Source organism: Martes martes (genome assembly GCF_963455335.1).
Source record: "Martes martes genome assembly, chromosome: 2".
In the NCBI taxonomy this organism is placed as follows: domain Eukaryota; kingdom Metazoa; phylum Chordata; class Mammalia; order Carnivora; family Mustelidae; genus Martes; species Martes martes.
The window spans coordinates 35129410-35147084 of NC_137889.1; the positions used below are offsets into that span (position 1 = coordinate 35129410).

General features: G+C 34.3%; 1 protein-coding gene across 1 annotated transcript in view; it reads left to right on the forward strand.

The window, feature by feature from the left end:
• Positions 1 to 17675, forward strand: part of LOC308339064 (disintegrin and metalloproteinase domain-containing protein 5-like) — a gene marked incomplete at its 5' end in the record, with an annotated part of 157507 nt that overhangs the window by 45999 nt on the left and 93833 nt on the right. Inside the window, 3 exons of the mRNA XM_080797436.1 lie at positions 14829 to 14900; positions 15083 to 15246; positions 16012 to 16093. Coding sequence (XP_080653562.1) covers positions 14829 to 14900; positions 15083 to 15246; positions 16012 to 16093 — 318 coding nt within the window. The remainder of the gene's footprint in view (positions 1 to 14828; positions 14901 to 15082; positions 15247 to 16011; positions 16094 to 17675) is intronic.

Consider the following 17675-nt stretch of genomic DNA (forward strand, 5'->3'; position numbering starts at 1 on the left):
ATGATCTTGAAGTATGTTCTTTATATCCCTATGTTGTTGGTGGTTTCCATCAAGAATCGATGTTGTACTTTGTCAAATGTTTTTTTCTGCATCTATTGAGAGGATCATATGGTTCTTATCCTTTCTGGTACTGATGTGGAGTATCACATTGATTTGTGAATATTGAACCACCCCTGCAGCCCAGGAATAAATCCCACTTGACTGTGGTGAATGATTTTTTTTTTTTAATGTACTGTTGGATTCAATTTGCTAGTATTTTGCTGAGAATTTTTGCATCCATATTGTTCAGGGATATTGTTCTGTAGTTCTCTTTTTCAATGTAATCTTTGTCTGGTTTTGGAATCAGGGATTGAAGTTGGAAGTTTTCCTTCTGCATTTATTATTTGGAATAGTTTAGGCAAAATAGGTATTAACTCTTGTTTATATGATTGGTAGAATTCTCCTGTGAAGCCATCTGGCTGTGTAATTTTTGTTTATTAGGAGATTTTTGGTTACTGATTAGATTTCTTTGCTGGTTATCAGTCTGTTCAAATTTTCTAATTCTTGTTTCAGGTTTGGTAGCTTATATGTTTTTTAGCAATTGATCCATTTCTTCCTAATTGCTTAATTTTTTGTCATATAATTTTTCATAATATTCTCTTATAATTGTTTGTATTTCTGTGTTATTGGTTGTGATTTCTCCCCTTTCATTCATGATTTTATTTATTTGCATTCTTTCTCTATTGTTTTTGATAAGGATGGCTAGGAGTTTATAAATTTCATTTATTTTTTCACAGAACTAGCTTCTGGTTTCACTGATCTGTTCTACTTTTTTTTGTTGTTTTTTATATCACTTATTTTTGCTTTAATCTTTAATAGTTTCCTTCTTCTGCTGGCTTTAGCCTTTAATTTTTGTTCTTTTTCTAGCTCCTTTAAGTGTAATATTAGATGGTGTATTTGAGATTTTTCTTAATTTTTGTGGTAGGCTTGGACCACATTTTCTGCATCCCAAGGGTTTTGGACTGCTGTGTTTCCATTTTCATTTGTTTCCAGGTTTTTTTTTTTTTAATTTCTTCTTTAATTTTCTGGTTAACCCATTCATTGTTTAGTAGGATGTTCTTTAACCTTCATGTATTTATGGTCTTTCCAAAATTTTTCTTATGGTTGACTTTAAGTTTCATAGCACTGTAGTCTGATTTTATGCATGGGATGATCTCCATCTTTTTCTTGGACTTGCTGAGGGCTGAGTTTATGTCCTAGCATGTGATCTATTCTAGAGACTGTTCCGTGTGCACTGGAAAAGAATGTATATTCTCTTGCTTTAGGATGAAATGTTCTGAATGTGTGTGTTAAGTCCACTTGGTCCCTTGTGTCATTCAAAACCTTTGCTTCCTTGTGGATTTTCTGCTTTGATGATCTGTCCATTGGATCAAGTGAGGTGTTAATGTCCCCTACTATTATTGTATTATTATCAATGAGTTCACTTATTTGTTCCTCTGCTTCTTCCTTCCTTGTGGTCATTACATCCGGTTGGTTTCAAATCTCAGTTATTGCATTTTTCATTTCAGCCTAACTAGTTTTTAGATCTTATATATCTCTAGTAAGGGACTCGTTGGTGTCTTGTATGCTTTTCTCAAGCCAAGCTGGTATCCTTATGATTATTACTTTAAATTCTCCATCATCCATATTACTTATATCTGTTTTGACTAGATCCCTGGCTGTGACCTTTTCTTCTTTCAGTTAGGGTGAATTCCTCTGTCTCAGCATTTTGTCTAGGTCTCTGTTTTTTGCTGTATATTAGGAAATCCTGCTATATTTCCTGCTACTAAGAATAATGGCTTTATGAAGAAGAGATCATATACTGTCCAGGACCTGGCGCTTCAGTTTTATGCTCTGGTTTATGCTGTGTGCATTCTGCTGCTGTGTTTTGGCTGCTTTTTCCTTCAAGTCAGTCCTCTGCAGAGTTTTTCCTTATCTGCAGTGGGGAGTGTATGGACCTTATCCAGTATGTGGCAAGTTTAACTAGGTGTGCTTTGGTTTTGTTAAAAGAGACCTGATGCTATTTCCACTAGACCTAAGCTTTGTAGAACCCTGTGGTCAGTAGACATAGTGCATGGGGGTGATTTGAGCCAGTCTGCAGGGGAAAGTTCTATGCTCTCCTGCTGTGTTGGTTCTTATGCACACTTGCCCAAGAAAAGCAGCACCTGCAGAGTACAGGGGGGCAGGGCTGGTGTTACTGTTTTAGGCCACCACTGTTTTTATTGTGCTACTTACTAAAGTTAGTTTATGCTGAGGGGCAAAGAAGGGAAATGACACCAGTTCCTTTGTCTGTGGAGAGGGGAATTCATGCTTGCTGCTGTCTGGGAAGCCCTCTCAGAAGAGTGAACATTATCCCATTGTGTGTCCCAGGTGTCCCACAGATCTCTGTCTTCACACTGTGTCAGGGCTACCCACCTGCACAGTAATGCAGTACACCTTGGACTCTATCCCAGGCAGGCTAGCTGAGTTTTAAAACTCCAAACATTAGGGATCTGGCATGATGGTGACTGGCACTGGTCCTCTGGGGGACGATCTTGCCATGCTGGGACTGAGCTGGTTTGCCCAAGAAGGGCAGTTGCACCAAAGCACAAAAGCATGGAGTTTGGAATAAAGCATAGCAAAAAGCCAGTGTCCAGGTTAGCTGCTGTCAGCAGGTGTTTCTGCATCTATACTGAGGGATGGAGGAGAGAAATGGCACCCACCAGCTCTTTTGTCTCCAGAAGGGCAATGCCACCTCTCTCAGTTGCATTCCAAGAAGAGAGAACCAACTCTCCTAGTGTGTCCCAAGACATCCTTAGATCACACCATACATCCCCAGGCAATCTGCATTCCTTCTCCACATATGCACTGCAGCACCCTCAGGCCTCCACATTGCCTATTCTGTGTACCTATAAAACCCTAATCTTATAACCTCGCTGGTTGTAAAAACACAAAAATCAGCCCCTCTCATTTTCCCATTCAGTAACTTTGGGGAAATGTTTTCTTTCTGCTGTTCCTGTGCCCTCCTCTCTCTCTCTCTACTTCTCTCTCACTTCTCTCAGTGACCAGGACTCCCTCCCTTCCACAGCACCTGTAATCCATTTTCTCCCCCAAACCACATGTCTGCATCTCTTACCTTCCACGATGTGGCCTCTTCTCTCCCTGTAGTTGTGCAGTTTGTTCTGTCAGTCCTCAGATAAATTTTTTGGTTATTCGGGATGATTTGATATTTATCTAGCTGTGTTCAAGGGAGGAGGCAAGCCTAGAGTACTCCTACAATGCCACAATCTTAGCCACCCACCCACTTGTATTTTGTTATTTTTGATGCAATTGTACATGGGTTTTTTGGTTTTTCTGTTCGTTTGTTTTACATTTTACATTTTTTCCTCTGTTACTTCATTATGAGTGCATATGAGTGCATTTTTGTATATTAATTTTATATCTTGCTGCTTTACTGAATTCACTTATTAATACTATTAGTTTGGTGGATCTTTAGGGTTTTCTGTAGACTATTATGCCCTCTGCAAATAGAGTTTTACTTCTCACTTACCAGTTTGGATGCCTTTTATTTCTTTTTCTTGTCCAATTGCTATGACTAGGACTTCCAGTGTGCTGTTGATTAAAAGTGGCAAGAGTGGACATCCTTGTCTTGTCTCTGATGTTAGAAAAAGCTTTCAATTTTTTGCCACTGAGTCTGCTATTAGCTGTGAGTTTTTTTTTTATGTATGACCTTTATTATGTTGAGGTATGTTCCTTCTAATCCCGCTTTATTGAGAGTTTTAATCATCAACAGATGTTGAATTTTGTTAAATGTTTTTACTGCATCTATTGAAATATTTTTTGATTTTTACCTTACACTTTGTTAATGTGGTGTATCATGCTAATTGAACCATCCTTGCATCATGGAATAAATCCCATTTGATTATGGTGAAAAATCCTTTTAATGTATAGTTGAATTCAGTTTGCTAATATTTGTTGAAGATTTTTGCATCTATGTTCACCAGGATATTGTCTGCAGTTTTCTATTTTTGTAATGTCTTTGTCTGGTTTTGATATTAGGGTAATATCAGCCTTCATGAATGAATTTAGAAACATCCTTTCTCTCCTTATTTCTGGAATGGTTTGAGAAAGAAAGGTATTATGTATTTCAGTATTTGGTAGCATTCATCTGATCTTGGACTTTCGTCTGTTGGGAGTTTTTTCATTATCAGTTCAATTTTATCACTAGGAATTGGTTTATCACATTTTATATTTCTTCCTATTTCAGTATCAGAAGATTTTATTTCTAGTTATTTATCCATTTTTTTTTTCTAGGTTTTCAAATTTGTCGGTGCATAATTTTGTAGTAGTCTCTTATTATGCTTTGTATTTATGTGGTATAAGTTATTTCCCTTTTATTTTTTATTTTATTTATTTGAGTCCTTTCTCTTTTTTCTTCATGAGTTTGGTTAAAGATTTATCAATTTTGTTTATTTATCAAATGTTATTTTCATTGAGCTTTTCTTTTTCCTTTTGTAAGCCTTTATTTCATATATTTATGTTCTGATCTTTATTATTTTATTATTTCATCTAACTTTGGGCTTTGTTCTTTTTTTTTTTGTAGTCCCTTTAGGTATAAGGTTAGGTTGTTTATTTGAGATTTTTCTTACATCTTTAGTTATGACTGGATCACTATAAACTTCACTCTTTGTTTTGACTATGCATGAAAGATTTTGAACCACTGTAATTCCATTTTCATTTGTCTCCAGGTGTTTAAGAAAAATTTCCTCTGATTTCTTCATTGACACATTTGTTGTTTAATAGCAAGTTATTAAGCCTTTATGCATTTGTGTTTTTTTTTCTAGTAATTGATTTCAACTTTTACACCTTTGTGATTAAAAAGTGATACTTTATATTACTTCAGTCTTCTCAAGTTTATTAAGACTTGTTTTATGCCATAACATGTGATTTATCCTGGAGAATGTTCCATGTATATATATTTCATATATATGTGCTCATATATATGAAATAAATATGTGTTAATTTCTATGTGTTATAAGTTATATGATCAAACGTGTCATTTATGGATTTTCTGTCTGGATGGTCTATCCATTGATGTAAGGGGGTGTTCAAGTCTCCTATTACTATTGTATTATTCTCAATTTCTCCTCTTATATCTGTTAATATTTGCTTTATATATTTTTATTATTATGTCCAATTAGCGAACATATAGTACATGATTAATTTTTGATGTAGTGTTCAACAATTCATATATTTAGGTGCTCCTATGTTTGATGCATAGATTTTTACAATGGCTATATCCTTTTGTTGGATTGATACCTTTATCATTAAGTTAACACCCTTCCTTTTGTATCATTTTAGTCTTTGTTTGAATGTCTAGTTTTTCTGATATATGTGTTGTGACCCAGCTTTTCTCTCACTTCCATTTGCATGGAATCCATCCCTTCTTTCAGTCTGCATATATCTTTAGATCTAATGTGAGTCTCTTCTAAGCAGCCTATAGATTGGTCTTGTTTTTTAAATCCATTCAGTTGCCCTATGTCTTTTGATTGGAGCAGTTAGATCATTTTCATTTAAAGTAATTATAGATAAGTATGTCCTTATTGCTATTTTGTTATTTGTTTTATGGTTGTTTTTGTAGTTCTTCTCTGTTATTTTTCCTTTGCTCTCTTTCCTTGTGACTTATGTCTTTCTTTAGTGTTATTACTTGGATTCCTTTCTCTCTCTCTCTCTTTTTTTTGTATATCTATTATAGATATTTGATTTGTGGCTACCATTAGGTTCATATATAGCATCTTATATAGGTAGTGGTCTATATTAAGTTGTTGGCTGCTTAAGTTCAAATACATTCTAAAAGCACTACATTTTTACTACTGCTCCATGTTTTATGTATATGATACACTTTACGCTTTAAAAAAAAATTTGTGAAGTCCCTTAACTAATTTCTGGATACACTTGATTGTACTACTTTAGTCTTTTACCCTTTATGCTGTCTTTAGGTGATTGTTCTACTACTTTTACCATATGTTTGCTTTTATTTGTGAAACACTTTTCTTTCATAATGTTCTAGCTTCTAGTTATGGCCTTTTCTTTTCCAATTAAAGAAGTCCTTTTAACATTTCTTATAAAGGTAATTTATTGGTGATGACTATAACTTTTGTTTGTGTGGGAAACTCCTGATAGCTCCCTCAATTTTTAATGATAATCTTGCCAGGTAGAGTATTCTTGGTTGTAGGTTTTCTTCTTCCAGCATTTGGAATATATCATACCACTCTCTTCTGGCCTACAAAGTTACTGCTGAAAAATCAGCTAATAGCTTTATGAGGTTTCTCTTCTATGTAACTAGTTGCTTTTCTGTTGCTGCTTTTAAGATTCTGTTTTTATCTCCAATCTTTGAAATTTTAATTATTTCTTGATATGGACCTCCTTGGGTTATCTTGTTTGGGGTTCTCTGTAATTCCTGGAACTGTTTCTTCCCCAAGTTAAGAAAATTTTCACTTATTATATCTTTAAATAAGAGTTATGCCCCCTTTTCCTCTTTTCCACTTGTGACCTTTATAATGTGAATGTTAGTGCATTAATGTCATCCCAAAATGTCCCTTAATTTACACTCATTTTTAAAAAATTCTTACTTTTTACTCTTCAGCTTCATTGCTTTCCATTATCCTGTCTTCTGGATTGCTGATCCATTCTGCATCCTCTAATCTGCTGTGGATTCCCTCTAGTGTATTTTTCATTTCAGTTATTCTTCACCTCTGATTGATTCTTTTATTTTCTGTCCGTGTGCTGAAGTTCTCACTGAATTTGCTTATGTCCATTTGTTTAGTTCTTTTGATGAAGTGTTTTTTTCTATTCTTCTTATTTTTTTATTTTTGGAGCATGGTCCTCTGTCTCCTCATTTTAGTTAACCTTGTGTGAATTAGGCAAAACAGCTACCTCTCTCAGTCTTGAAGGAATGGCTTTGTATGGGAATGTCCCCTATATGGACTGCACTTGTCTAGCAGGTTTGGCTGCATTTCTGGACCTGTAGTGTGTATGGCTCATGGGATCTTGCAACTCTTTGCACTGGAACCACCCTGGAAGGATGGCTGGAAAGTGATGGAAATTTTACATGTAAAATTATGTTGTTTATTTGAGGTTTTTCAGTATTTCTGATGTATGCATTTATAGTTATAAACTTCTGTCTTAGAATTGCTTTTACTACATCCCATAATTGTGTTTCCATTTTTGTTTGCCTCAGGATACTTTTTACCCTCTTTATTTTTTTCTTTTATCTATTGATTGTTCAGGAGTGTTGTTTAATTTTCATGTTTATGAGTTTTACAGTTTTCTTCCTATTTCTTCAAAACTAAAAACTTTCCTTTGGCTGAGAAAGTTTTTGGTATGATTTCAATTTTCTTGAATTCGTTGAGGCTTATTTTGTGACCTAACATATGATCTGTCTTAGAGAATGTTTAATTTCTGTTGGAGAAGAATGTATATTTTGCTGCTATCAGAAAGAATATGTTGTCCATATCTATTAGATAGGTCTGGCCTATAGTTTTCAAATATGAATTTCCTTATTGATTCTATGTCTAGATGATTTTCTCATGGTTGAGAATGTGATATTAAAGCCCCCAGTCATTGTATTGCTTTTTACTTCTTTTATTTCTTTAAGTATTTGTTTTATATATTAAGTGCTCCAATGTTTGGTGCATAAATATTTACAATTGTTCTATTGTATTGTTTATAGATTGCCTCCTTTGTCATTATATGATGAACTTCTTTGTCTGTTTTTACCATTTTTAGTTTAAATTCTATTTTGTCTGATGTAAATGTTGATAACCTTGTGTTTTTTGTTACCTTTAACCTCAAATTTATTTTTCTATCTTTTCAGTAGGTCTGTGTAATGTAATAATAATGTAATAATGTAAAGCAAGTTTCTCGTAGGCAGCATATCATTGGATCATTTAAAAAAAATCCATCAACCATTCCATTTCTTTTGATTGGAGAACTTTTGATTAAGTAATTATTTTTAGGTAAGGACTTACTATTGCCCATTTATTTATTGCATTCTGGATATTTTGTGGATATACTATTCCTTATTTCTTATCCTCCTGTCTTCTTTTGTGATTTGGTGACTTTTGATAAAAGTTCACTTTGACCTCTTGGTCATGTTCTTTTGTGTAACTACTACATATTTTTCCTTTGTGGTTACCAAGAAGTTTACATAAAGTATATTAAAATTTTAACACCCTATTTTAAACTGATAACAGCTTGATTTTGATAGCATTCCTAAACTTTACAGTTTTACTTTTCCCCTTCAAAGTTTAGGTTGTTGATGTTACACTTTACACATTTTTAAAAAAGATTTATTTATTTATTTGATAGTGAGTAAGCCTGAGCAAGGGAGGGGCAGAGGGAGAGAAGAGAGAATCTCAAGCAGACTCTGGCTGAGTGTGGAGCCTGACAGTGGGGTCAATCCCATGACCCATGAGATCGTGATCTGAGCCAAAACCAAGTGTCAGATACTTAACCAACTGAGACGTCCAGGCCTCCCCCCCCCCCCACTTCACACATTTTAAATGCATTATATCCTGTAATAGGGTATTTTAGTTATGGTTATATTTCACATGTTTGTTTTTAATTTTTAAATTAAAGTTGTTAGAGATTACACTCCACCATTAACATGTTATGGAATCTGACTTTAAGGATATGTTTATCATTATCAGATAGTTTTATATTGCCTTTATTTGTTTTAATGATACTAATTAGTGTTCTTTCAATTGCACTCAAAGAACTCTTTAACCATTTCTTGTATGTCAGGTTTAGTTGTGAAGAATTCCCTCAGTTTTTGTTTGTTTAGGAAAGTCTTTATTGCTCCTTCATTTCTGAAGGACAGCTTGTCCAGTCATATTATTGGTTGATAGTTTTTTTCTTTCAATATTTTGATTGTATCATTTCATTCTCTGCTGGCCTGCAAAGTTTCTATTGAATTATCTGCTATAGTCTTACGGAGCGTCTTTTGTATGTGATTTGTTGCTTTTATACTGCTGCTTTCAAAATTATTTCTTTGTGACTTTTTTTTTTTTTAGTGTTCTGTGATTCATTATTTCAATATAACACCCATTGCTCATTACAGCATATGCCCTCCTTAATACCTGTCACCAGGTTAACCCTTCCCCTTTCCCTCCTCCCCTCTGAAACCCTCAGATTGTTTCCCAGAGTCCATTGTCTCTCATGGTTTGTGTCCCCCTCTGAATTCCCCCCCTTCAGTTTTCCCTTCCTTCCCCTAATGTCCTCTGTGCTATTCCTTATATTCCATATATGAGTGAAACTTTATGATAATTGTCTTTCTCTGCTTGAGTTATTTTACTTAGCATAATCCCTTCCAGTTCCATCCACGTCAGTGCCAATGCTGGGTATTCATCTTTTCTGATGGCTGAGTAATATTCCATCGTATATATGAACCACATCTTCTTTATCCATTCATCTATTGAAGGGCATCTAGGCTCCTTCCACAGTTTGGCTATTGTGGATATGACTTTTGACAATTTAATTATAATGTTTCTGGAGGTAATCCTATCTGGATTCAACCATTTTTGCACCTTTTAGGCCTCATAGATCTGGATGTCCATTTTTCCAGATTTGGGATGTCTCAGCCATTATTGATTTAAATATATTTTCTTTTTTTTTTTTAATTTAAAGATTTTATTTATTTATTTGACAGACAGATCACAAGTGGGCAGAGAGGCAGGCAGAGACAGAGAGAGGGGAAGCAGGCTCCCTGCTGAACAGAGAGCCCAATGCGGGGCTTGATCCGAGGACCCCGGAATCATGACCTGAGCTGAAGGCAGAGGCTTTAACCCACTGAGCCACCCAGGCGCCCCTTAAATATATTTTCTGTCCCCTTTTCTTTATCTTCTCCTTCTGGTTTCCTATATAAGCAGATATTGTGTATGTGTGTGTGTGTGTGTGTGTGTGCGTGTGTTTAACTGTTCCCATAAATCCTATATGACTCTCTTCACTTTTTTTATTCTTTGTTTTTTTGCTCCTCTGGATAATTTAATATGCCCTATATTGTAGATCATTGTTTTCTTTGCCTTCATGGTCAAGTCTGCTCTTGGCGTTCTCTATTGAATTCTTCAGTTTTATTTTTCAGGTTGAAGATGTCTGATTTTTTTCTTTTTTGATGGTTTCTTTTTGTTGAACTCATTTTGTTAATGCTTTTTTCCCCTAATTTTATTTAATTGTATGTTCTTGTGGTTCACTAAGCTTCTTTAAGGTGACTATTCTAAATTCTCTTACAATTTATAGATCTCCATATCATTGTGGTTAGTTATTGGAGCTCTATTAGTTTCTTTTGGTGCTATCATGTTTTCCCAAATTCTTATGATCCTCATTTCTTTATGTCAACATCTGCCCATTTGAGTAAATAGTCTATTTTTTCCAGGCATTACAGGTTTGCTTTGGCATAGATAGTCATTCACCATTTGACTTAAACTGAGCTCTGGGTGTATCAGCTGGTAGCATCCTTGGGAAGGTGGTGTTCACTATCAGTGTCTATTTTTGGGTGAGGCTACTAACTGATCTATGAGGGTAGGTGCTGCTGGCTGAGAACAGTTGTGTAGGAACACTGGCTTAGTTACTTGCCCAGGTGAAGCTGTAGGATAGGCTCTGCAGTTTCCTGGTTCTCTAATCAGACTTCCTAGATTTCAGGACTGGATATATTCTCAATATTAGGCAAGGTTATGAATTAGGTTCTTGTCCTGGTGTGGCAGCAGAATGAGTCTCATGGCTTTTACAGCTCATGTTTGTGGACCCAAGTCAGGCAGCACTATGTCCCGGCCAGATTGGGCTACTTGTTTTGCTCTACAGATATGGAAGACCAAAAGCCATGTTATGTTCTCTATTTAAGTGCTATTGTAAGCAGGGCTGTAGGACGGGTTATGTAGCATCTTGTGTGCTCTGGTAGATTCCTGGTTGGGTGGGATGAAGGCTGTATTCAGCAGTGAGCTGGGATATGAATTAGTTTCCAGGTGTGGTAGTGTCCTAATACAGAATACAATTGTGTTCTGCCTCTTGTTTGAGAATCAAATTAGACAGAATTATGCACTAAACTCCCTGGCTTGATGGGCCACCATCCTAGCTATGCAGCTGGGTAGGATCATAAGGTAGGCTCTCTGCTCAAGAGTTACTCTAATTGGAATTGCAAGATGGGATACATGGATTCCTGGAGCTCCAATTATGTTTTATTCTCAGATGGGATGGAGACTGTATTCACATTTGGGGAGGGTGGTAAATTAGTTTCATGCCCAGTTTTGGCTGCAGACCAGGCCCTCAACTAGAATGCTCTTTCTCTGTGGACCTAATCAGACAGAATTACAACCTCAGCTCCCTGGCCAGTGAGGACCATCAACTTGGCTCTGTAGATGCAGAGGCACTTGCTAAGGTCTCTCTTCAAGTGTCGTTAATTGGGCCTGCAGGGTGGGCTACCAAGATTTCTGGGAACTCTAGTTAGGATTTCTTTGTTAGCAGGGTTGGATGGAAGTTGTATTCAGTGATGGGTGGGACTACAGATTAGCTTCACTCTCTGGGGGTATTATGTATTCAACATTATGTATTATGTATTCAACATTAGATTTTAATATATAAATAATGTATTTGGTATTATTGAACTAATGTTTCTTGCACATGATAATGGTGTAGTGGGCAAACAGGTGAAAATCCTTATTCTTAGGAATGACATGCTGAAGTGTTTGCAACTTAATCTCAAAAAGTCCATAAAAATGAACATTGTATGCCCAGATCTACCTCCATAGACACATAAAGTTATATATAAAGAAATGTGTCTAACATTAATAGTAGACTAATCTAACTGAATGATTTAGAGGTAGTCTTTGAATTTTAAGATTTCTGTAGGTTGGGTTTTTTCATCATAAAAAGTAAGTGATATTTACAAAAATTAGTGACTTCTTAATGTAATCATATGTAACTTATACCTCAATAAAGTTGATCTGAAATTTTTGGAGTATAGTAACAACAAGTAGGTATTTCAAAAAATCATTTACAACAAACTTTATTACTAAGTGAAAAAAAGAGAGAAAGACACTGCTGACTCTAATCACTTGGCAGAGTGTGGTCTTGTCTCATTTTCATAGTCACAATCATCAAATTCCTAGTAAGAGTAATTAAGCATTTTGGAAAACAAAACAAAACAAAACAAAAACAGTTGAATCCTGATAAGTCCTAGTCTGGATATCTTTTATTTTTACCTCACAAGAGGTCTTGTGGAGTGGGTCTTTTGGATAAAAATGGAGAAACTTGTTTTACAATATTTAAAAATATCTGAATATTCAGTCTCAAATACGTAACTTTGAAATCAGTCCCCAAATATTCTCATAATAACAACAAAAAAGTCAAAAGGAAATACCATGAGGACCTGAATAAGAAAATAAAAAAACTATAGATCAGCTTCATTGATTACTGTAATGTGATTAGGTTATATATCTCTTTTAAAGTGCAAAGATTCTCAGATTCTGTGATATTTGTGAGAGAGCTCAAAAAAATGGTAGTGTTCAGTATAAAACATTAAAATAAAACCATCAAAATATGCCAGTATTTTTAATAAAAAAGATGACCAAGATGGTGTTACTAACAGATAAAGTAAAATTCAGGATACAAAGCCTAAAGTAGAAGAATGAGCTTATTTATGTAGAGAGACACAATTCATGTTGAAGATGCATTTCTAATAATGAACACTTAGTTAACAAGTGAGTTATGAAGAAACTATAAAAACAAAACCTCTGGATATGTTCAGAAGAAAGTAACAAAACCCAGAATTATAGTGGAGCACATTAAGGCATTTTTCTTAGCCTTTAGCATACGGCGGAAAATGTTAACATATAAAGATCAAATTATTTATTACCCACTTTACTAACACTTATTTACCTTTGTATCTTCTGAATGGGTGCCACATATATTCAAGTATCTGAGGATGTCTATAGGAAATATATGCATGGGTAGTCATTTCCAGGTCACAAAGAAGACAACAGTAATTTTGTAAAAGTAAAAACCAATATGCCAAAACTCTATCATAATATACTAAAACAATAAGGAATAGAAAGAGATAAGGAAAAATAATAGAATAAAAAGTTTTAAATACTACCATGAGTAAATTTTACAAAGTAGAAACACAAAACTATAATTATAAGCTATTTAGAAATTAATGAATTCTATACAATAATTTAAAAACTTGAAGCATAAGTATTAATCACAGCAGGCTAGGTTGCACTATGATAAAAAACGATCTTTTTAAAAAAGTATTTATTACCTTTTTAATTTAACTTACTTAGTTAAAAATGTATATAACTTAATTTAATAATAGTTGTTTAAAAATTGGATTGAAAATTTAAAAATCAACTGTAGTGAACCAGTACAAGCCTGCTATAGCATACTACTGGATCACTATAATGTCTCCTTTTTCATTCCTGATTTTGGTAACTAATGTGGTCCTTTTTTTTTTCTCTGCATTTTTAAAAATTATTTAAATTTTTTAAGTTAACACACAGTGCAATATTGGTTTCTAGAGCAGAATTCAGTAATTCATCATTTGCATGTAACACCTGGTGCTCATCCCACGTGCCTTCTTTAATACCCATCATCTATCTAGCACATCCTCCACCACCTCTCTCCATCAATCCTCAGTTTGTTCTCTATCATTTTATTCTTTTTTCTTTTTTCCTAAAAAGAGAGAACATGAGAGCCAGCACTAGCGGGGGGCGGAGGGGCTGGGCAAAGGAAGAAGGAAAAGCAGCCTGAGCAGAGAGCCTGATGCGGGGTCAATCCCAGAACCCTGGGATCATAACCTGAGCTAAAGGCAGACATTTAACCAACTGAGCCACCAAGGCACCCCTTGTTCTCTATCATTAAGAGTCAATTATCAATTGTTTCCCTCTTTAATTTTTTTCTTTTCCCCCTTCCCATATGTTCATCTGTTTTCTTTCTTAAATTCCGCATATGAGTAAGATAACATCTTTCTCTGACTGATTTAGCATAAATACACTCTAGCTCTAAAATACAGATTTGAAGGGGCACCTGCACCCCAATGTTTACAGCAACATTATCAACAATAGCCAAACTGTGGAACAAGCCCAAATGTCCATCAACTGATAAATGGACACTGAAAGAAGATGTGGTATAAACCAAAATCTTAACACCTAAATACTGTTTATTTTTTATTCATGTGATATTGGCCATGGATCTGGGTGACTCTCTAGGCAGCTGTCTTCCATGTGTTGGCTCAGCATTCCAAATGCTTAGGATTTTTGGTATTTCTATATTGATAGGTTTTCTTCCCCAAATTCTAAGCCCAGAGAAGAGCAGACCAGACAGGCATGAGCGACAGTAGAGAAACACTTCTCAGAAGTGACATTTATCTGTCTTATTTCATTGTCCAAAGTGAATAAACTGGCCATGCCTATATTTATAAAGGAAGGGCTCCTGAACTAGAATAGAGCTGGATATTGCTAAGTAGGGAGAATGCGTACCACAGAGGATAGTACCAAAACTAAGTTTTCTTAAACAATAAGTAATGCCACAAATCGAGTGCATTAAACATTAAAATCATGTTATTAGATATTTTTATTTACTTCTTATATACATTAAGTTACAAATTGATTTTTTAAATTAATTTTTATGTCATTATTTATACATCATTATTGATTTCCTAAATTTCAACTGGAATGTAGCCCTATGGCTACTTTAGAATATAGCACACTGTACATATAAAAGGTATGTAGTATATTCTTGATGGCATCCACTAGTTTCTAAAAATAATTATTCTTTTTCAGTTTGATTACATGGGCTCTGATGTAAAGGCTGTAACACGGAAGGTTATCCAGATAATTGGTTTTGTTAACACCGTAAGTTTTTAAAAGCAATTTTGTTATATATTTTGTAAAAGTATAGGTAATATGAATTGATGTGTATAGCATTTTGCTGTGCTGTTAAATTCTCATAATCAAATACTGAATTAAATATATGCATTTTTATGGACATTTAATAAAGTGTTCAAATTTATTTAAATTTTTATTATTTTTTTTAGATGTTTTCCCAGTTAAAACTGACTGTTGTAATATCTTCCATAGAAATCTGGTCAAATAAGAACAAAATTTCTACTACAGGGAATCCTAACAATATATTATCTAGATTTTTAGAATGGAAATACGAACATATCTTCCGACCTCATCAGGTTGCATACTTATTTGCGTGAGTACAGTATTTCCATATTTGTGTAGCATTAAAGGAATAACACAGAATGATTTCATATGTTAGTTATGAAAAGTAAGCATTTAATGAATAAATACTATGTTCCATAAATTTGATAGACACCACAGGATGGGAAAAACACGTAAGTCAAAAGTCCTTGTCTTCAAGGAGCTAATGTTGGTCGATAGTTAAAAACGTTTGTCAACTGACATAAAATTACCTGATATCAGTAAAACTGCATAACAGTACTGAAAAAACTAAGGGAGACTAATTTTGAGTGATATAATTTCTTTGATTTCCTTCACTTATAAAGTTATACTACTTGCTATCTCTACATTCTTGTTTCTCATATGACTTTTTAATAACATGAATATATGGAATTGTTTCATGCTGTAGAATCTAATGCACAGAAAAATCTATTCATCTTTAATGAATAAGTGAACAAGGAAATCAGAAAATTTAATTTTTAGGGCTGAAAATGTATAGAGAACCAGAATAAAAATGATAAGCATTAGTCCAATAGCCTTTTGCATAAATTATTAGACTTTATTCTTACTATACTTCCAGATGTTTATTAAATTTAAAATTTACAAAATATTGAAATACTTTTAACATTGATAGTTTTACAAAAATGTATTTAGTTTAATTCAGAGTAGCATAAGGCTTAGGACACATTAATTGTTTAATAATGTTTGTTGCTATGAAAATGATTGTCATTAATTATATCACTCATATGCAATTCTGAGGAAAATTATTATTTTTTAGCTTCAAGAAACATCCTAGTTTTTTAGGAGCCACATTTCCTGGAAAAATATGTAATAAAGATTTTGCAGTAGGAGTCGCTCTGGTATGTAATTATTTTCCAGTTCCTCATTATTTCAGTGTTTCAAAATTTCCTAAATATTGTAGAGCATGAATAAATATATTACTTATTCCACTTATCCTTTAATAGTTTTTAATATTACTAATTTGGAGCATAAATATTAAACTGTATGCAATTGCTTTTAAAAATAGAACATTTAGGGGCTCCTGGATGGCTCAGTCCCTTAAGGTCTAACTCTTGATTTTGGCACAGGTTATGATCTCTGAGTTGTGAAATGGAGCCCCATGTTGGGCTCCAGGCTCTGAGGGGAGTCTGCTTGAGATTCTCTCTCCATCTCCCTCTGCCCCTCTCTTCCTCTCTCTCTCTAAAATAAATAAATAAATCTTAAAAAAGAAAAAAATTATAAATTGAATTGATTATAATGCCATATTGCTTTTAAAAAACTTATTTGACCCAAGTAAAAATTTAAGTGTTTTAAACAGTGACTTGCTTGCATCCATGTATATTGCATAACCAATGTAATTTTAATGTTAATTATTAAACATATCAGCTTTTCTCCCAACATTAATAATTGGTATAAATTCATGAGCTTTTTGATTATGTGACTATTATTTTTTTCTATTTTAAGATAATTATTTTATTATTGCATTCAAAACTGTATTATATGTTTGGGATGAGCAGACCACTGGAGGAAGAAACAGCCATTAAATATTCATAATTAGTATTTTCTGGAAAAACTGAGAATGAGCTCCTACTACAGAGTTACATCCCTTTTGCAGCAATTTGTATAAATAGGGAAAGGAACTAATTGAGGGTACTTGCAGAAAAAATGTCTGCACTTTGGGGCACCTGGGTGGCTCAGTGGGTTAAAGCCTCTGCCTTTGGCTCGGGTCATGATCTTGGGGTCCTGGGATCGAGCCCCGCATCGGGCTCTCTGCTCAGCGGGGAGCCTGCTTCCTCCTTCCCTCTCTCTCTCTCTCTCTGCCTGCCTCTCTGCCTACTTGTGATCTCTGTCTGCAAATAAATAAATAAAATCTTTAAAAAAAAAAAAAAAAAAGAAAAAATGTCTGCACTTTTATTCTGAGCCAGGAATATAGTTGGTTGTGTTTTAGAAGCATGTACAATGAAGCAAATTGTTATTGACAGATTCAATATTTAAAATCAGTTCTAGTATGTGCTTGTTACCATTCCTATAAACTACAAATTGATTGATTAGATAAATCCAAAACCAGTTCTGGGGATTGTTACCATGGCTAGAGAACATCAGACATTTCATAGGGATTTGTTTTTATTATCAGTCCCTGCTTTTGGTCTTCCCTCAGCCAAAGTTTGAGGAAAGGCCATCAGAAATTGTCCAGGTCTTCATCACTGTTAATTCTTGAAAATAATATTTCATTGTTGAGGACTAAGTTTTAGATCATGCCATGTGTGTGTATGTGTGTGTGTATAAACAAATAAAGCAGGTTGTAAGAATTATTGAATACAAGTGGTTAGTATGTGTGTTTTCCTGGTGACATCCTTAAGACTGATTTTGACTGGAATTTTTATAATAGAAATTTATAATTATAAAAGATAAATATATGAGCTAAGCAAGAATACTGTAAAA